Source organism: Emys orbicularis, chromosome 5 (assembly GCF_028017835.1).
Source record: "Emys orbicularis isolate rEmyOrb1 chromosome 5, rEmyOrb1.hap1, whole genome shotgun sequence".
NCBI lineage: Eukaryota > Metazoa > Chordata > Testudines > Emydidae > Emys > Emys orbicularis.
The window spans coordinates 65,274,661-65,297,377 of NC_088687.1; the positions used below are offsets into that span (position 1 = coordinate 65,274,661).

The 22,717-nt window shown below is 37.2% G+C and overlaps 1 protein-coding gene across 3 annotated transcripts in view; it reads left to right on the top strand.

Moving 5' to 3' along the window:
• The window catches only part of GRIA2 (glutamate ionotropic receptor AMPA type subunit 2), a 128,657-nt gene that overhangs the window by 55,866 nt on the left and 50,074 nt on the right, over positions 1-22,717 (top strand). For 2 of the 3 annotated variants that reach the window (XM_065404772.1, XM_065404773.1), the window contains exons 3-6: positions 1,945-2,184; positions 7,697-7,893; positions 12,040-12,093; positions 17,308-17,469. In XM_065404772.1, the coding sequence (XP_065260844.1) occupies positions 1,945-2,184; positions 7,697-7,893; positions 12,040-12,093; positions 17,308-17,469 (653 nt within the window). The remainder of the gene's footprint in view (positions 1-1,944; positions 2,185-7,696; positions 7,894-12,039; positions 12,094-17,307; positions 17,470-22,717) is intronic. The other variant, XM_065404775.1, reaches the window with a different exon arrangement.

The window sequence follows — 22,717 nt, forward strand, 5'->3', positions numbered from 1 at the left end:
CAGGCAAAGGTGAGCCTGGCTTGCCTTAAAGGGCCAGCTAGCTTGTGACACCAAGAAAATTAAAAATAGAAAAAATTTCATTAATACTAGTCAAAGTCTGAGAAACAAATCAATTAGAAGTCAGTTAATTCTGAAATTAACTCAACCTTAATTCTACCCCTCCACATATGCCCCAAAACAGTGATACTCAGACTGAGGCTCGCCAGACCCAAGTGGCTTGTTAATATGGCTTCATTAACTCTTTGCAGCACATGATATTAAAACACTGTGTGATTTAATTATTAACCAATCAGGATGCTTTTACTATGTTATTAACCAATTGTAGTTGATAAAATAATAGTACTTGGTCAGTCATTTTGCTGTGAGAATTATATATATATATATATACACACCTCGACCCCGATATAACGTGACCCGATATAACATGAACTCTGATATAACGCGGTAAAGCAGTGCTCTGGGGGGGGGCTGCGCACTCCGGCTGATCAAAGCAAGTTCGATATAACGTGGTTTCACCTATAATGCGGTAAGATTTTTTGGCTCCCGAGGACAGAGTTATATCGAGGTAGAGGTGTATGTATGTTTATATATGTATGTATGTGATATATATAATATTTCCCCTGTCATACTGTTTAAATATGAATATATAGTACTATAGTAAATGAAACAATGAATTCACACTACTCTTATTTTTGGGTAATGTTGATTGCTAATTTGGCTTCTGAACCACTGAGGTTTGGGTTTGAGTATCACTGCCCTAAAATATAGTCTCTGTGGTCAATTATCATCATAATTAATACTTGAGCAACATCATCTTCTGTTACACACCAGATTTACATCAATTCAGTTGAGAGCAGATCTCAGCACATTGTGTTGAAGGACTGCAGTCAAGATTAATGGGCATATGCTCTTGATGGATCTGCCTACTATTTCAGTTGACTACATACAGACCATGAAAGCAGAGAGGAGAAATGTGAGTCAGATAACACAGATGTTCAGGGATAACACAGCTGAAGCAGAATGAATATTTCATTTATTCTTCTCCTCTCCCCAGTTTTAGTAAACAGAACCATATATTCTTCTACACATTTGACATTTGCAGTGTCAATGAACAGAATGACCGAGAAAGCATAGATGTTTACCCAGGCTGCAGTGATCAGCATTGTCATTGGCTTGAATTGTCTGTAGCGGTGATAAAAAAAATGAATAATCAGCATATTATTTACACCCAAGAGATTTTTCTTTCTTGTATGTGACCTCAAGTGTTATCCAGAAGACTTGTTTTTGCTGAATCCTAAAAAGCTGACATTAAACATTTAATTAAATAATGCACTAGAACGCAACAATATACAGTGCCACTACCTTTATCCTCCTGTTTACTATGTTTGCTGTTTTGTGTGTTTGGTGTGTAGTTTTGAATTTGCAGTTTCCTCAAGCAGGACAAATGGAAAATGTATTTGTTTAAGGTGTTTTGCAAGAAAGAAAAGTCTAAAAAAGCCTTGTCACCAAAACCAGATTGTATTTAATAGGATAAAAAGTAGCAATTTCCATAATTGTGCTATAGTCAGACATGAAATTATCAATTTTTAAAGAAATAAATTCCAGCTTGCTTTTGTGGTTGGAATACTGTTTTTTTAAAATATACATGGAATTTATAAATCAGCCGTTACGTTTTCTTTCTGAAATAATTATTTTATGAGTGTAAACCATATAATACATTATTACATTGTATCATGTATTAAGGTAGCTTTTGGTATATCAAGTTTTGTTAGTGATTAATAATATGAGATATATTGTTATATCTAGAAATATTGTCTTTCTCCATTAATTAAAGTGTGTGAGTGTACGTTTGTAGAACATAAATATGTAATAGGTTTCCAACAAACTTTTACAAATCCGTGCTGTTTCATACAATTGATCTTTCTTTGTTTCTATCTCTTCTAGTCTGCTCCCAGTTTTCAAGAGGCGTCTTTGCAATTTTTGGATTCTATGACAAGAAGTCAGTAAATACCATAACATCATTTTGTGGAACTCTTCATGTCTCCTTCATAACTCCCAGTTTTCCGACTGATGGAACACACCCATTTGTCATTCAGATGAGACCTGATCTCAAGGGAGCTCTTCTTAGCTTGATTGAATACTATCAGTGGAACAAGTTTGCATATCTATATGACAGTGACAGAGGTAAGACACAGTACAACTTATCAGTATAGTTTTTGTTAGATGTACCTAATTGAAATGCTAAAGCAATATTACAAAGACAAGCAGAGCACGGAGAAATATTTTCCCTCTTGTGCCACTTTAACAATATAAAACTCATGTCTCAGGAAAAGAAGCTTATCTGACTGCTGTATATGGTCAAAGAATAAATGTGTTTAATTGAGAATGAAATAGTTGCAGTATATAATAGAATTATGGACATGTGCTAATAAGCATTGATGCAAGTATAATAATGTCTTTGGAAAATAGTTCCCATAGAAAATTTATTTTAAAATGTAAGTGTTTTAGAAAAAATGCATCTTAACATTTCTCTATTTTTTAAAAAATTAGAACATTAAGGTTACAAGTGCCATACCAATTTAAGTTAGAGAACTAAACCAAATTTCAGTCAGCTCATTTCTTCTACCAAACAGCAACTTTAAATGCAAATCCCCCAACATATAGTTCACTGCTGCAGTCTCATAGTTCCAAACAATAATTGTCCAATTTATGAGGATTCAGAACTTCATCTCATCACAGATCCCATCCACCTAGAACACAACTCATAGGTCCAATTAGACTTGGTGGTAGTCAAGGGCATCAAGGTATGGTTCAGTCCCACAGAGTCACTTCACACAGGGTGCAGAATCTGTAAGTGGGGATCCCAGAGCAAAACAGGAACTAAAGAAAAAGCTCTAGCACTCTAGACACAACCGTTTCCTCTCCCCCTCTGTTGAATTTGGCTTACAGTACCAAATCAAAAGTCCACTACCCATAGGCTCAGAGGACCCACTCACTCCAGGCATGTTCTGCACAATTCCTATATCCTTTCAAGATTATTTTTATTACAGTACTCAGTTTATACAATCAAAACAAACAATTTGCAAAGTTGGAAGGTGGCAGGTATGTTAATTAATTGTATTTGGGGGTTTTATACAAAGTTGAAAAGGGGAAGGTTTTTGACTATCTTTGTCGGAATTCCACTTTTTTATTTGTCTCCAAGTGCTCCTTACTTTTTCTTCATCTTCTTTCTGTTTTCATTTTGTCCTCTATCTTTGAAAGCGATTGTGTGGTGGTTCTTCAGTATGTTCATGGACCAAAAACTTTGCTTAGGGTTGCCTTGCTGTAAATAAATGTGCAGAAAATGGTCAAGATGTAGTTAGATTTAAAAGATAGTTCAAATTTACCCTGGCATACCATTTTTTATCAAGCAGTGCAGTAGGTTTTGCCTACTCACCTTCAAATGTCACCACCTTCCACTGGTCTGGCCTGCATTGTGTTGTTCAAAAAAATCAAAAGGGGCTTCTTCAAGGCACGTTTTTGTGTTGTTGTTTTTTAAGCCCTGCAGTTAGGTAAACTAAAGCTCTCATATGACCTCTAAAAATGACTTCATGTCATGCAGTATGATCCCTGAACTTGGACTTCTCTCAGATTCTCTTCAAGTTCACATTTGAATCAGAAACATTCTTTGTCTTTGCAGAAAGGGCAAATAGCTTATTCAATGCTCCATCAATCAGCTATCATTGCAGTGTGTGCCAATACACTGCATGTGATTTCTATTTAGGAAAATTCTTCAAAGCACCCATTCTACAGTACATCTTACTGTCAGCTGTACTGAAAGGAGTAAATAACTAAGTGAAATAGTTATATATTGCCACATTTTGGTTTTGCCATTTTTTGTTTGTTTTTTCACCCAAACCCTAAGGCACTCAAGTAGGGAAGGTGATAGGTGCCATTTGTAAATCTCTAGGGTCATGAATCTGCAACACTACTCAAAATGTATTACTCCTGGAGTTCTCTCATTGATTTTAATGGAGCTACCTGCAGAGTCAAGTACTTCTCAATGTCAATAAAGGTGGCAAAATTGGACCTTAAGTGAGGAGAAGCCATTTTTCAGCTCAAAACACCATCACCTCAGTGACCAGTGCCAAGGAGGTGTCTATAGGTTTTCTTCTACTGTGGAAAGAGATAAAACATTAATAAAGTGAACTAATAGCAATTACAATTCAATTACTTATTCTGCAACAGTGAGTTTATTACTACAGCTCCAGTACCTTTGTTAGGGACCAATCTTGTGAAGTGCTGAGCTCTCTCACATCCCATTCCATTCACCGTTAAGGATCAGACCATTATTTAGTACAGTACTTGCTCTCATATGGATTAATCACATCTTGTTTTTAGTGTTTTCTACCTTCTATGCCCTTTTTTGTGTGTGTGTGTGTGCATTGTCTGTAATATTGAGTGGTAGCAACTAGAGTTTGCCTAGGTTGTAGGCAGAACGGAGACAGTGTTAGAGGATTCTATCTGCAGCCAAATTACTAATTCAAAAAAGAAAATGCCAATCTGACATTTTATGCAATTGCCTCCATTTAGTCCTCCCAGTCAAAAGATCACTGAACTAACTATCTGTGCTCATTATGAGCACTTGAGGATCAGGAGTGTTTTTCCCCAAGTTCTGAATTAGTACTTGAAGATTTAATATACTAGAACTAGGCCTCATGCATTCTCTCTTTGCACTTGGGGCCACCCTAACAGCTATGCAATGTCAACATAAACACGTCCAGTAATAGGGACAATATGTCGGATATATGTCCATATGTAACCATCTCCTTGCTCCAAAAACTAAACTCATTGAGGAAAAATGTCATTTGCTACATTTACTCAGAAGGATTTCATGGAATGAACATTGTCTGAGTCCCATCAGAGGTGATAATGTTCTACATGTATAAGTATCATGAAAATGGGTTATCAAATACCTCTTAAGGCTGAAGGGCCAGAAATCTCGAGATTTAATGTATGAATCAATACCCTAATTTGCATTTTGATGACTATGCAATAACAACCTGAATCATTTATCCATTTGAATTCAAAAATCACCACCCTTTTTTCTCCTCTCTCTCTTTCTCTCTAGGTCAATCATAAATACTCTATGATTTTTCCTAAAAGTAGAGGAGGCCATGGGAGCGACTTGTGTTATGAGAGAAGTCTAAATCTCTATGTACATAGTTAATAGATAAGGTCCAAATAGATGTAGTTCCTGAATTTTGCAGGACAAGTAAAATGTCTTGTTGTGTACTGCAAATGACTTCGTCTGTTCAGCTCTTTACATCAGTTTATAACAATCTGAAAGCCCCTTGGAGGTAGCTATTGATGATGAGGGAGCTCAACTTTGTGTCCCTTGTTGGACCTAGCCATCTTTCATGTGCAAATCAAAGCCAATGCAAAAGGCACTAAAGTTGGATCAAACTTTTTAAAAAAATATATAAGTATAATCTATCCAGTGTAACATAAAACTATGCTACACAGTGTGTGTGTATGGGAGGGAAGTTAAATATCTCATGGGGTTTCACTGAGGAGTTCAGAAAGGATTGGGGTGTAAACCCAAGTGTCCTGGCCAAATGCCAGCCAGGAAAATTCTGCCCTCCCCCACTATCTTAAAATTCCCTCTGTTGTTTCAGTTGTGGTTGCCTTTCCCATAACGTCATGTAATCCTTTTGGATCATGTGTCCTGCTCTCGGGTGAATGAGCCACTTTCATTTCTCTGTTGACCAACTCCCACTTGGAAACCATGTTGCACTCCTGGTACTGCTGCTTTAATTTGCTGAGGTGCAGTGACCCATTCCCACCACCAGGGTCTGCTGTCCCTGTTACCCCTAATTGTGTAGGGACCTTGCTGTGGCTGCTCTCTTCCCCACCTTTAATCTGTGGTTCTTTAAGGATGCAATCTATTGCATGAGGCCCTTTATTGAGCCTGCCCATAAAAAAACAAGAGGTCCAAGCTGCCACGTGGGATCTGTGGAGAAGGCACTAAAAAGAGGGAGTCTCCCAAGGAAGATTCTATTTATTAAGGGAGATTTAACAAGTCTACACCTAAGTTTAAAGCATAGAAACCTTTGGGAGCAAAGATGCATGGGAATATATTGTAAATAACAATATATATTCAAACCATGCCCAACTAAAATTCTTGCCAGCTCATAGAAAGTGTATAGTTTAAAGACATGTGGAAGGACTGCAAGCTGCAAAATGTGAGCTAGGACAATGATTCTGGTTTTGCTGGCCTGCCCTGATCTGTTTTAGAGTCTGTTGATTTGATTTTTAGATAAGATATCTATATCTTTTTTAAAAAGTCAACATCCATCAAAAAATAAAAGATTTCCCACACACAATGTAAAGATCTACAGTTGTTTTCAGGAGACAATGAATGTAGCGGTTTAAGCCTGAAATGATGGTGACCAATCTTGTATATCATTAACATTTTCAAAGTGTCAAAATTAATTGTTAAAAGTCTATTGGTCTTAGTTTAATGAACCATTTGCAAATTACAATTCAAATTTAATTCTCATTGTGTTCCTTGTCCAACTATGTGTGTAACTGCTGTTATTGTTAATGAGAGTAATGTGTGAAACTTTCTTTACATATTGTGGCAGAAACTTGTCTCAAAGAAAATGCATGGCTCGGTTTATTTACACAAGTCAGAAATGACTATTCAGGTTTTATGGTAGATAAACTATACACAGACACCAGTGTGGTTGTGAAAAATCTACTGACTTGAGATAAATACTATATGCCGTCCTAGAAACACTCCTTTTGGGATTCTCTAGGTAAAATTTATAGCTGATAATTCTCACTCACTGCTGGCAGTTGGAGAAATAGTGTTTATTTCAGGGTAGGCTTTCATTCCTGTCACTGAATCACATCATTCTTTATTCTGTTCTCCTTTACTTTGTGTAAGAGAAATGTAAACCAGTAACATTTCTACTGATCTTACAGGATATTGTTAGCTGTTGAAATTGTACTCAGAATCCATCTCTCTATCAAGATTCCATGTCCTTCCAAAATAAAATAAAATAACATCAGACATCTGTAAAAATTGCTTGTGGGGTGTTAGTACTGAAACTGTTTAGGGTTAGAAAGAAAAGCATTTAATCAGATCTTCTATAACTGGGGTTATTACTTTAGTCAACAGAAATAATGGCTCAAGAAGCACCACTGAAGTAACTGGGAGTTTTGCCTTGACCTCAATGGCACTGGGATCAGGATGAGCCTTTAAATGCATTGCCACTAAAGCATGGGAAAGTAAACAGTTCAATAGCATTTAGTAATAAACAAGAGATGCCGTTGCTGTAATTGGATCATTTTTCTCCTAAAAGGCCTCTTATGAAAAGTAGAGCATCTCCCAAATGCGTTGGAAGCTTTTATTGTAGGGTGATACCATTTCTTCCTGAAGCCAGCTGAAGCAAAAACAAAATGTAATTGTTTATAGGGTCCAATCCTGTATTCCTTGCAATGACCTATATGGAAGTTGTGTGTGCACAAGGCATGGAGGATCAGGGCCAGATGCATCACCTTTTCAGGAGAGATCTGTCACAGCTGTCTTTTTCTGTTTGTCAGCCACACAAGTTACTGAGTGGTCTTTAAAATAAATTAGCTACAATTCACATGTTATGGGCCTGTGTTATTCTTGCGGCTTTATTTGTTGTCTTTCACCTCTTACCAGGCTTATCAACATTGCAAGCCGTCCTGGATTCTGCTGCTGAAAAGAAATGGCAAGTGACTGCTATCAATGTAGGAAATATTAACAATGACCGAAAAGATGAAACTTACCGTTCACTATTTCAAGATCTGGAGGTGAAAAAGGAAAGACGAGTGATTCTGGACTGCGAGCGGGATAAAGTGAACGACATTGTTGATCAGGTTTGCTACACTCAATTTTTAAATGACAGCAGAAATGGAAGACTTCTGGTTGTATAAGGATACATAATGAGTGTTCCTGTAGTGCTGCTTTATCAGCAGTTTTTATTTATGTATGATTCTATTTTGATAATCAGTTACTTTACCCTTTGAATCTTTTCTGTTCTATATAGGCTTTTATATCATGCTCATCACTGTAGTATCTGAGTACCTTTCAGTAGTGTATTAAGCAATATGACTACATATCTGTCACATGTTTGTTCTCGCATCCTCTCCCTAATGGAGTGTGTTGTTTGGGTGGGTTTTTTTTAAATACATATGCCTATTGCGATGTGTTTATGTTAGAGAAGGCAAGATCAAAGATATGCACCTTGCTCTCAGAGCGGAGTGTGGTGAGGTTGGTGATGTTCCTTAGTTCATGGGAAAGTTTGTTGCACAGTCTCGGAACGAACACACACACACACACACACACACACACACACACACGCTTTACTCTTATTGTTGAGAGTTCCATTGTGCCAGAGGAACAATAATAGATGTGTTTCTATGATGCTGATGTAGCAAAAAGAAACTTCGGATAAGGAAGTAAGTCTGTTGCTTAATGTGGGTTTATTATTATTTTTTTCTATATTCAATACAGTGGCTACTCATCAATAAATAGATTTGCAATTACCAATTATAAAATCCCAAACCAATAATTGATAATCATTTAATATGGAGTAACTAATCTACTCAATCTAACTGCAATGTCTCTTGGAGCAGCAACTACATGCATATATGCATAGTTGTTAAACCTCAGTAATAAAAATATTTAATAACCAAATAGGCTTTAAATAATCTAATGCATATAACTAGAAATTAGTTTAATTATGTTCATACACCATATGTCATCAGTGGGCCCAACACAAGAGTTTCTGGATGAAATTCTGTGGCCTGTGACATGCAAGAGGTCAGACTAAATGATCTAATTGTCCCTTCTGGCCTTAACATTTACCATACTTGGTGTTAGATATTGCATTTACTTATACCCATATACTCCACTGAAGCCAGTGTGTGGAATTTGGCCAACTAATTCTTGGCTTAATGTAAATTACAGGATGCTCATCCCTGCCTCTGTGAATTTGTCAGAAACTAAATGAGAGAATCAACTAAATCTCCTTCCTTGTTCAAATTGCTCCTCCTCTCACTTATTTGAAAGATGTGGGAAGACCTGAAGAGTCCCTCCTTCTTCCAGTCTTTATTTTTTTTAGGGCAGTGTAAAAGCAGATGGCTCTATTGGTCCCTTGTGTCACCTGCTAGGCAGGGGAATGCAAATGTCTTTGAACCACGTGACTCCCTTAAAACTCTGGATTGATTGTAAATTATTTTAGATCAGCACCTACATTAGGACCTCAAAACTGGGAGGTGTACTGAATAGTGCAGACCCAGAGTGCCTTCCTCTCAGTACAGTTATTGGACTGGGTAGAGTCTTTATTAGACTCTACTGTCACTTCCCAGAAAAGAGACTGTTGCAAGTGTCCATGTAATGCCTAATCCCAATGCATCTGGAATGTCCTCCCTAAACTCAAAGCCGGTTTGTATTTTGAGTGGGCTTCCAATCCCTGGAAAAGCAATATTGGCAGCTCATGTGATTTTATTGTGAATCTCCTGATATTTGGTGGTTTTTTTTCTTAAAGCCGCAGTGTCTGCTATCAAGTGATTGTGAGAATTTCTGCTTTTAAAAACAATAAATTACTAGCCCTCATGTTTGAGGAGAAAATCTTGAAAATGTTACCTCCTAAAAGCTCAAAAGCAAGAGCAAATAAAATAGTCATTTTTAAAATCTCATGATTTGTTGCCTGACTCAGGATTTTTGAAGGAATATTAGAAAAGTAACCAACTCCTGTCCACCATAATCAGAGCACTATGCACAGGGCAGACATTGGGATGGGACTCCTGATGCAGGCGATCTAGAGCCTAGCAGCTTGTGGAGAATTGCCAACGTTTTCAAATGATTTTCAAGGGACAATTCTCTAAATTGGCAGGGAGTCTGGAATTTATTAGACTCCCAGCTACTGAAGAGGTTAGTGTACATTCTGGTGAATTTTAACACTTATATATATTACTAGTATTTTTATCCCAAATTTAGAAAGATAGAAATAATGATAAAAAATTAAGTGATTTGACTAGTGCCAGAGCAGAAGTTGAAAGTTCTTGCTGTCAGTTCTTGCTGTCAGTCCCATGCTTGATCCACTAGAGTACGCTACTTCTCACACTATTAATCTGTACCCTTTGTTACCAGAGGTCACACTGACTACAAAGCTGTAGAAATCAGCCGGGAGGGAGTTTAAGGCAGCCCTAGTACAATCTGGGCTGCTTCACCCTATACAACTTCAGATTGGTCTGTGCTCCCACCAGACATCTATGACTGTCCCTGCTAATTTTGGCAGGTTTGCAGTTGTATTTTCTTATTTTAAAAATGTTTTTTTCTCTCCTGTTACTATGTGAAAGACCAACACAACAGGGCAAACTGATTGACAAAAGATTGTATTAGGGAATCAGTGAAATTGACTACACACAAAGTACTGTCAAATGTACAGGGTAAACAAACTAGAAAAAAGAGATTTTTATTTTCTAATCTTTTTCAGAGGTGTTTACAAAGTAAGTAGAAAAACATTCAGGCAACGTTTTGATTTTTAAGTTGACAGTGTCACTTTCAAACCCTAATTCTGCAAACACTTCCTGCCAAGCATAGTGCTTATTTCTGTCAGACCAATTTAAATACCAAGTATAGATCTTGATTCAGGAAAGTACCTAAGCATATACATAATTTGAAGCCCATGAATAGTCCTATTGAAGTCAATAGTGCAGAGTGATGATGAGACTGCTCACTTAATAAGCCCTACACTCAGGAAGTGTTTGAAGAATCAAGCTTTTAAGTGATACATATGGTATGACACCTATAGTACAGAAGAGATCATATAAAAAGATATAAATTGCTCAGATATATTATATCAATAATTGCAAATTTTCTGACCAAATTTAATCATGTATTCATTCACCCCTAGCTTCACTGAAAAATAATATCTTTAAAATTGACTCAAAATCAAGCAAACAAAACTACTATCTATATAAATCCATTCCGTGTTCTATATTTTTGATATTTTGTTGCCATTTTGGAGTAGACATGATTGCTTTGGGGAGTGGCAATTTTTTTTTTTGCCTAAGTAGTATTTTGGGGTCCATACTAACTTTCATGTACAATTTTGAGTGTGATCATTTTCCAAATTTTAGTTTATTATCCAATACTTCACAGAAACCAATTAATAACAGAAAAAAATTAATTACAAGCTGACTGGTACATTAATTTTCACCTCCTAAGAACTCTCTGTGAGCAAATATAAATACAGTGATAATGAGCCCTAAATCTTTTATAATAGTATACCTGCCAAGATGTAAAAATATAAAATCTCACATGAATTGAATGAAGCTAAAGTTTCTATCAAACAAAAGCCTGACTTTATAGAAAAAAGTGCAGCTTTGATGGGTGCCAGTGTAGATCGACTACCTAGATCTTGGAAGCAGGCATGGCCACTTGTGCCTCCCTTCCCATTTCCCCTGAGAGCCAATAAGTAGGGAGTGGACAGCATGGCAGGGATGGGCAAAGCCTTGGCTCCATTTCCTCTTGCCTCCACCAATTAGTGTCCAGGACAGCTGAGCCAGCACAGAGGGTGTCATCATTTGCTGCTGGTACTGCCAACAGTAAATTACTGCTCTTCCAGAGTAAGGAGGAAGCAGGGAGGGAATTGTGCCACAGAAGGTGTGTCTGAGGCACGGTGTCTGCTGGAACTACAATTGGAGTATGCCTAAAGATACAGTCTAGTCCTTGGAATTCAATACACCTCTCTCAATGTCTTGGGGACAAATCTTCAGCTGGTGTAAATCAGCATAACTCTGTTGACTTCAATGGACATGTGCTGATTTGCACCAGCTAAGGATCTGGCCCATGGCTTTTCTGGGTAAAATAAAAGCACATATTTTGAAAAAGCACAATATAAATAAATAAAGATTAGTGACTAGAACTAATCTGGGGGTATTTTACTTTTTTAGGGTAAACCCATGTATTAACTGTTCATTTTCAATTAAAATGAGTTTTCTTTTCTTTTACAGGTTATTACGATTGGTAAACATGTGAAAGGATACCATTACATCATTGCAAATCTGGTAAGTGATTTCATTATTACCATGTGCCTGCGTTACTCTTTTTAGCGTTTATAGTAACATACCAGGACAGTATTATGTTTTATGAGCTTGTAATAGATATTTTTTTGGTGTGGGGGGATGTTAAATTTCTTCCTCCTTGCTAAACTTTTGCTATTTTATTTCTTACAAAAATGTCTTTGGGGCTAGTGCGTTCAGGTATTGAATGCTTTCTATCAGGTTCCCCTCAATGGGAGTTGAGGGTGCTCATCACCTCCAGGAAGATGTTCAGCATTTTGCAGGATCAATCTTTTAAACTATATGCATGAGAGCAGTCCGAGAATATGTGGGAATTAGAACACACATTGCCCTCCATGTAGACCACATCATTCAGTTAGGGAAAAAACATTACCATTGCAAATTATTTGTGCCATTAATTGGGGGAACCAGTTTTTTGTGTCCTTCTGCTTTGTTCTTGGTGCATCTTCTCTTTTCAAAATTCCTAGGCTTTACATTTAGGCTGCTACTGTAATTAGTCCATGCATGCAGTTCTCACTGAAGTTAATGGAATGTTACAGGACAGCCATAGCAGGTCTTTCTTACATTGGATGTTGTGTGTAGTTAAAATGAAAAGACAAAAAGTAAAGTAAGTCAGATGTACAGAAGTAATATGCCACCATCCAACTAAACTATTCCAAATGCACCTCAATACTGACATCTGATATTTATTCCCATCACAATGTTGACTGGGTTTGCTTTTGGCTATTAGTGTGGTCAGGAGTGGGCTGAGAATAAGTATACAATATTATTGGATATAATATATATAGTATATAAATATTAAGTTGAACTTGAGGTCACCCAATTAATGTTGGGTGAACTATATCTTATATGCTATCTCTTTTGAAAACTCTTGGTCTAGATTTTGCAAAGATCAGTAAAACTGTGTCACTAAACTATTACAAAAAGCCAATAAATAACCTTATATTCCAAGATCATGCTACATTATTTTGTTTTAAGGGCTTCTAATGTCAGGGCCCAATTTTGGAGTTCATACTCACGTTGGTAAGCACTTGATCAGGCAAATAATCCCACTGACTTCAGTGACAATACTTGTGTTGGCGATCAGCAACATGAGTAAGGACTGAACAATCAAGACCTAAACCGAGACAGAAAATGGACCCCCAAGGCCAAATTGTGACATTACCAGTGGCTTAAGAAGTGGCAGTGTGGAGCTGCACCATGCTATGAGCAGTGAGTGGCCCCGCAAATGGCACATTGTTTAAGAACAAGGGCAATGCCCAGACTATACCATCTTTAGGATGGTGCAGCCTTCTCCTGTTTTTGTGATTAGCCTGCTCAGTGGGCTGATGTGGAAAGGAAGCCTCCCTACTCTTCTCAGCTCTGGGGCTCATTGAGGAAGCCATCTGAGTGTGGGGGCTGCACCAATGACAGGCCACAGAAAGAGGAAAAATTGAATACAGTCCTCTCTCCCTACAGCACATGTGCATAGGGGTCAATCACAATCTGACCCTCTAGTTAATAGCCTATCTAAGAGATATTTAGCAAACTCTTTACACTGTTTTAAGGTTAATGATCTGAACTGCTATTTTTCCTTCTTTGAATATGAAGAGCCATTGAACTCAATGTAGGTATGCTGATTTACACCAGTAGAGAAATTGGCCCAAAGGCCAGGTTCTGAAGGCTTGATTCTTTGTTACTCAGTTCCTGTGCTTGGGGCAGGGAGAGAACATGGGCGCAAAGTAGCTATAAGCCACTTTTATGTTCCCTGTATTGTGGCACTTTGTAGGTGCTTGACTTGGCTTAGGGCTGCTCTAACTTACATTCTGTTTCCCCTGGTCCTCTAAAGGCTCTGGGAAAACAGAACAGCTCCAGACATGCCACTGCCTTCTCCCAATCTACCCTCTATCGGACATCAAGAAGCCTCCCCACTCGCATGTGCAGGACATATTCTGTAGGGGCCATTTCTACCCACTTTGAGGCCCCTTTCTGCTGCGAGCGTGATATAAAGGGGTGTTGGCTTAACTGAGAATCAGATTCTGAATGTTTGTTTAAAAGCAGAATAGTAGGGAAACATATTTGGAATTAACTTCATTTTTATCTTTCTTGAGAATAAAAGACCCAACCCCCATTTACTGCAGATTTATTAAACAACAGAGAAATATGTCATGCTTATGAAATTTGAAGAACTACAAAACTTTGCTTAATTTCAAATACATTTTTAGTTTTGAAGGACAGCAAATATATTTGTTTAAAAAGTGTGACTAGTCCATTTCAATACACAGATTGATATTTCATCCATTTGCTCTCATTTTGCAGCAGAGAACCTGTGTGATTGTAATTTACTGAACCAAACTATCTCAAAAATATTTTGGAGGTTCCTTTTTAATAATACATTTGCATACTACAAAATTGTACAGTAAGAATTCAACTGCAACTATTACAGATCTGTATATAATGTTCTACACAATATATAAGGCAAGTACATCTTATCAGCCCTCAGTGGACCCATAGATCATTTGAATTGGGCATTCAATGAAAGACAATCATCTTTGACTTTGAAGGATTCCCGATGACATATAGTTAATACTGTGAATTATGTATTGCATGTTTATATCAAAACAACCTGCGGTTAAGATCAGATTCAGAAAGACTGCATGATTCCTATGTAAATGCTCATATTAGCAAGCAATGTGGCATCCACTGTGAGCACAGCAGCTAACATGCATTACCATAGCAATTGTGACAGCTTTTGGTCATGGTGGTTGGTGTTGCTGCTTCTTTTTGTATTCATTGTGAAAACATTTTGGGTGCACTTCGAGTTAAGTGTCTCGATTAAGGTTTCCATTGAAATTAATTAGCATAATTATCTATGTTGGTTTAGCAATAACAGATTATTAAAATCAAAACATCTTTATTTTAATTGTACAGCTGAATGATAAATATACACCCATCGTGGATCAGCAGTTCATTAGCTGGGACCAAATCCTTCAGTCCTGACATAGAGCCCAATTGACCTCAGTGGGAGCGGGAGCGGGACCTAGTCCTTACAATTGCAAAACTCCTATTGAAATCAGAGTATGTTTTTGATTCAGTAAGAAAAAGGACTGAAGGATTTGACTATTGGTGTATGTTTAGCATACAGTAACTATTATATCTACATACACACTAATTAAAAATATACACAAGTTACTAAAATGGTATTTACTGAGGGTTCTGGAGAGCACATGGGGCTTGGGAACAAGACTGAGGAACACTTCTCTCCCCCTTTCCTATGTTTCTCCTGTGGTCAGCAGGAGAGGAGAACCCACAGTGAGTCTTAGGCATGTCAACACGGTGGGGTGAATCATTCTATAGCAATGTGATTTCTGAAGCGTATTGTGTGCATTAATTGGTCCATGATAGGCCCTACTGGTGTACACTAAAAGTTGCCTAGTGCACTTTACCATAGTGCTGTTTGAAATGGACTACATTAACATGTGTTAGAGGACTCTTAGTACATGCCAGCTGGGTCCACGAGCCAGTTAGTGCGCAACATGTTAGTACATGTTAGAATTTCCACCAGACTAATGCTCAACGTAGACTTGCTCTAAAAGGCTCTTTATCTCCCTCTCCCTCCCACAGTTTTCCTCCTCTGAGGGCACTATTTAGGCTTGTCAGAGGTTGAAGAGCCAAGTAAGGGTGAAGGGATGAGGATAAGGGTCATCATTGCCTCAGACTACTGGAGGGCTAACAAGCTCCTAAGAATAAGTGAGGAACTGATATTACTGACTTGGTTAGAGACACACTTGGGTGACCTTTGAATGTCCCTAGTTGTGGAGCTTCCCCCATATCAGCTTCAAGGAGACAGGGATACCCCCATCTCTTCTGCCTCTCCAGCTGTCTGTTCTCACCAGTCCCATGTTAGCACTATTTTAAAAAATGGAATTTCCCAGAGAAAATCTTAAAGGTGAAGGTGAGGGTACATAGCACTAAGAATCCTACCAAGAATATTGTAGTGAGAGCAAAATTAAGAAAATGAAAAACTCTGGAAATTCAGAGTTAACATTAAACTTACAAGAAATGAAAATACTTTGAAAGTATGGACATTCACAGCTTAGAGACCCAAACTACCTTAACTGTTCCCTATAACAGTGCCACGAGAAAATCAGAAACTCAGACTACAGAGAAAACCTATCCAGGCTGTCGTCATCTTCTGTCTTAATTACTATAACCTTCTCTCTGCTCTTTCTGACACGCACATTATCCTCCCCCACCCAGTCTGTTCACAGAGCAGCTGCTAAAATCATCCTGTATTTCTTGCCTGTCATTCTGACCACCTTTTTGAATCCTTTCATTGGCTTCCCCTTTTCTGCCATAGAAAGTCTTTGGCTTCAAGGCTATTTCACAGCTCTGCTCCTCCCTGCTGTTTACACTGGTCTTTTCTTCATGAAGCATAAAGAAAAAATGAGAAGTAATTGAAAAATCACCTGCTTATTTGACAGCTAGTTTATCAAAATTAACATAATTCCCCTCATTTAATGTGGGCAAGTGACACTTCATTGTAATTCATTTTCTCTTTATACTGCATATACGTGATGCAGGGACATAACTAGGCCCTCAGATTCATGTATTTGGCTTCCACAAATTTTTAGGGGGAGCCCTGTTTCCATGTATCTGTGGGTGGAATTTGGCCCTAACAATTTGTCTTAAAATGACTTGCTTCATTCTCTAGGCTAGAACAACTTTATTTCCATGACAGAATAAGAATATTCATATCAGCAAAAATAATATTTTATTACAGGGAGGCTTATAAGGGTCTTCCCACCATACTCTCTGTGAAGGCAGATCATAGCAATCCTTGAGTGAGACAGTGGCTGACTCACTATCACTGGTTAGGGATAGATTGTGTAGCTGATTTTCATGATAGTGAGTACTTACTCACATGAGTAGTCCCATTGAAACAAATGGGATTGCTCACATGAGTAAATGCTCATCATTAAAAAGGACTGCTAAATTCAGCTTTTAAATGGTAAAGGAGAGTGACAAGACACACTCTCTGTATCTTCACAGTGTTCCCAGCCACTGCTGGCCCTCAGAGCTCTGGTCTGAGCCCAGATCCTTGAGAAAGGGAAATGTTGGGTTACATTTCTGCAATAAAAGTTGCATGATAACTCTTTACTTGTACCTACTAATCTGATAGACGTGGTGAAATAACTGACACATGTTTTCTGTGTCCAGGGATTTACTGATGGAGATTTATCAAAAATCCAGTTTGGAGGAGCTAATGTCTCAGGCTTTCAGATAGTGGACTATGATGATCCCCTGGTATCAAAATTTGTACAGCGCTGGTCAACATTGGAAGAAAAAGAATATCCAGGAGCACACACCAGTACAATCAAGGTACATTTTTTATTTATTTTAACTCAGATAGAAGAGAAGATGGGGTGGGTTTGGAGAGAAAGACAAAAGATAGAGCAAGGCATATGAAATCAGCTATGCCAACAACGTTTTATGTTCCTCCAAGCTGCTTTTAACATTCTCTCCCTTAGGGCCGGTTAACAGAGATCCTGTACTGTCACAAATGTTCAAGATACCACTGTAAAGCTGTGCCTGGCAGCATGTTGTGCAGTTGTTTATGATATGACCATATAGGCACTGACATTTTTGGGGTTTATTTTTTTTTCTTTATTTTAAAATCTCTTCCTTAAATCTTCTAGATGAAAACATACATGCACACTCACAAACACACTCATGAGCACACACATCCACAGCCCTTTGTAGTATAGCATCATCTTCTTCCTGCAATATCCTGAAAAATAAATGGCTTATAAATGCGTGGAAAAGCATTGTATTTGGAGAGAGATGTTTAAATCGAAGAAAGTCTGTTTTAAAATTAAAATATTCACAATAAACTGTACTATACTAAAAGAGAGGTGTGGTCTGATTTCAGTCCTGAGTGACTCATTGAACTAATCATTTAATTTCTGTCTTAGTTTCCCCTCTTGGGAAAATCAGGATAATAATACTTTCATACTTTACAGGGGTGTTGTAAGGATCAATTAATGTTAGTAAGGCATATTGAAAATGAACAGTGCTCAGTTAATACTTAATGATTTTAGTATTTATTTATAGATTCAGCACAATTAAATCAAATAATCAGGAGTGGCAGGGGAAATATGTATTGGGACTAAAACATGTTTACATAAGTAGCATGTTATCTTTACTATATTATACTAACCATAAGGAAATAGATAACAGTTCTCATCTGATGATAAAAATTCTCATCAGGACTATGAATTGCAGAAAACAAACAAAAAATGTGCAACAACCATAATATAATGTAAAGTACAAATGAATATAGCTGGTTACTTAATCGTGACCGTTTTTTGGGACTCAGTTTTTTGGGACTCAGTCAATGACATTATTTTATTGCAGTTACCTTTGTGCATATGATTGGTTAAAAACATTATGTGCACAAGAATCCCTTATCCTATTTCCCTGACAGAACAAGGTTAGGACTGCATCCTCCCTCAGTTCACATGTGCAATTTGCATTAGTGCACTGATTGAAGGTATGGTTTGACTGTGAATGATGATTACAACCTATAAGTTGTTCTCTTCTGAGTTCTTTGAAGGCTGCTGCTTTCCTTAGGGCCCCATTTTTCCCCCTTGCTCTACCTTACTCCTCAAATAATCAATTGAAATTGATTGTGGCCTGGAAAGTATATTTTACAATGAAAGACAAAAGGAGCTCAAGCTATTTTGCTTATCAGGAAGTAGGTTGAGAGGTCATTTGATCGTTGTGGTTTATAAGGAAGGATTAGATTTTTATTGGTAAATGTCAATAAAGGTTTATTTCACTGTACACACGCAAACTGATGAAAAAATGTTTCCCTCATTAATCATTGAAATTTAGAGATAAACAAAGTAAGAAAAATGCTGCTTGAAAACTCACTAGAGTTTAAGGATATCTATTTTGTATAGTTTGATGTGTGATGTTGACAATTTGTCTTTTATGCAGTATTGTTATAGCTGTGTTGGTCCCAGGATATTAGAGGGTGAGGTAATATCTCTTACTGGACCAGCTTCGGTGTCTCTCTCACCAACCGAAGTTGGTCCAATAAAAGATACTATCTCTCCCACCTTGTCTCCCTAATTTGTGTTTTAGCGGTTATAAAGCTTTAACTTTTAGAATTTCAATGTCTACTATCATTAAATAATTGTTGTCTGATTCGCCCATAACTTCCCACAACTGTAAACTGATAAAAATAAAAAAAACTTAAAACTCATAATTTTTCCCATGAAAATTTAAATTGATAAAAATAAAAAATGCTTAAAAATAAACATCAATATTATCTGTCAAAATTATATTAGAAATCAAATCTTGCCAACCTTATCTATACGTATAGTGGTACCTACACAGGGAAGAAATGTGATATTAGTGGGCTCTTTAATCCAGGAGAGACCATTATAACAAGATCCAGAGGCGGAAGGTGAATTCAGCAATGTCAAACCGGAAATAAGATGCAAATTTTTAACAGTGAGAATAATTAATCATTGGAACAGATTGCCAAGGGATATGCTAAATGCACATGACTTTAGTATTTAAATCAAGAGGGGATGTCTTTCTGAAAGACAAACTATAGTTTAATTAAAAAATGTTGGGCTAAATGAAAGAAAGCTATGATCTATGTTATGAGAGGTCTGACTAGCTGATTGCAATGGTCCATTCTGGCCTTAAAAATCTATGGGTGAAACCCTGGCCTCACTGAAGTTAATGGGGGGTTTGGATTTCATTCTATGCATCTATGAAGAGTCATACTGAAGTATCCCAAAAATAACAGCAATGTAGAATGTGGCAATATACTCTAGTCCATCCTTTGTTGATACTTCCTTTGCCCATATAAGGAGCTTGACTGTTTAAGTATTATGGGTGTTGGAAATTTGTTGAATTCCTAACTATGCTGTGCAGAAAATTGTGACCGTGTGAATCAAGTACAGTAGGCTAATTCGTTTAATATGCATACATTTTCATAAAAAATGCATGATAAGCTCTAATGGGTGGAAGTTGAAGCTAGACAAATTCAAACTGGAAATACATTTTCAGTTTTCAAATTTTTAACAGTAAGGACAATTAACCACTGAATAAACTTATCTAGGGATTTGGTGTATTCTTCATCACTAGAAGTTTTTAAATCAGATTGGATGTCTTTCTAAAAGATACACTCTAATTGAATCAAAAGTTATGACCTTGATGCAGAAGTTACTACATGAACTTCTGTAGCCTGTGTTTTGCAGAAGGTCACATTAGATTATCATAATAATCCTTTGTAGCCTTAAAATCTATGAAGCTCTGATGTGTAATTCTTCTAAATCTTCCAGAGGAATTTGTCCATCTGCAGCTTTCACCTCTGCTATTGTTTGAAAGGGATGAGTGGGAACAGTTGTCTTTTATGGAAGCAAAGTCATCTGCTACTGATGCTTCTGTGTTTATTGATTAGAACAAAAACTGAACTGAATCTTAAGGAATAGCTTTAGTTTTAATATAATTATATAACAACCATTGGGTCTGAACTTGCATTCTTTGAGTTTTTATGTTGTCCGAGCAAGGAGGGCAGGAATGGTCCAATGAATGATACTTAATGTTCAACAACAGCTACATAAAATGTATGTTAAAATTATTAAACCAATTTACAAATGCAAGAAGGCATTCAAACACTATTGTGAGGTGTATTATACTGGGTATACTTGGGAGCTTCTGGAGGTATCCTACTTTCTAGGGGCAATATCCTACATACCCACTACTACATTCTTTTGGTATAGCATTTTACCCTTTTCATACACGCACAGCCAGACAGCCCTGCCTCTCAGTACATAGGAGGACAGAGACATGCCATACTCCGTTCCCTGCACAAGGGAGTTGGGGCAGAGCAGAATGCCTTCCTTACCATGGGTTGTGCCTATATGGCATAGTTTTGTCAGAAGGTGGCAAGTATTACTAGTATTTAATCACAATATTCAAGTGTAATTCCAAAGGTAACATCACAGATTCTGTATCGAATGGACATGAGCTAATAGGAGTTTTCTATTATGGATATGTAAATTAAAGGAAGTTACATGCCCCCAGACTAGTCACTGCAGATACCCTCTGGTTGGTGGCAATGGTGCTATTGCTGCCTTGTTTTCTTCTTACTAACATCCAGATGGAAATGCAAAGGGCCATTTTACATAATAAAATGGAATGTAATGCAGAAAAGTGCATTTAAAGGAGAACTTAGTTTTTAAGAAAAATAAAAATTCTTGAAGCCCAATTCAGAAGTTACCCACAACAATATCACTAGTGAATCACTTTCTTTTTAGTACCATTTTTAATGTATAATTTTTATATAATTGGGGATTGCAGAGTCTTACAGCATAAATGATGCAGGATTGGGAAATCTGTTTTGTCAATTACCCCATAATTAGGTATACCTGTTGTAACTGAGGCTAAATGATGTTTTCTCTAATTATTTTTAATATATACTTTTTAATATACTGAAGTCCATGCTTTACTGGTTTGGGACTCAGCATCTTTGAGGATTGATACCTTATAAGGTATATACCTTATAATATTTTATCCTATTAATTGTAATTGTGGTTGTTCTCATTTTCCACATACATTTCTAAAACAGCCAGTGGCCTGTGGTTCTTGGACTCACCTCTTTAGGCCCCCACTGAACTGGAATCGAGGTTATTTTCCTTGTCATGCAGCAAAAGCAAAAGTCACATTTAATTTTGAACATGCAAAATAATAAAACAGTAACAATCTCAAAGCACTGTCAGATACATTATTACTGTGAAGCACCTACAACTATACAGAACACAAAAACAAAGTCCATGCCCTGAAGAACTATACATCCAAATGATGCGTGCACATGTAATAAATCATGGCCACATCATGCACATAAAGAGACGACTGACATCAGCTGCCATCAAATCTGGGACCTGCTGCAGCAAAAACTCAAGCCTCTACAACTTGAACGCCATTATGTATGTGATAGTAATAGGTTGGATGGTCACTGGAACTAGAAGAAGTTATGATTACACAGACAAGGCCAACATATTACATAGTCCCCATTAGACAAGCTCATATCAAGCATTGGAAGCCCACTGTAGTTCAGCTCTCATTCTGTAACAAACCATGGCCATATGTACCCACCCAGGAAGCAAGTATATCGGCCTGGATTGAACTCAGGACTATCAATACCAAAAGGAAAGCTTGAGGTCAAGGCAATAGTAGGCTCTGTAGTGACTGTGGTCAAGCACCAAATGATCACATACACTCGATCCATGTACACACTATTAAGCAAATCTAGGTCTACCCTGTGTAACTAATTAAGTTGTTAGTACAATGTTGTTGACATTTATAAAAATGTATACAACATTTGTTCACAGACTGAAATCTTTTATGACTGATGACTTCAAGTGAATTTCTTACCCCCAATATTGTCAGCACCATTAAAAAATCATAAGCTTGGTCCCCCCAAAATCATGACATTTTATAAAATAATAAATGTTGGGTTCTTTTTATTTGTCTTCTGTTTTTTGAGACTTCAGGGGCTCATATTTTCAAGCTTTTCTCCAGAACCATGAAAGCTGGACACTTTTTA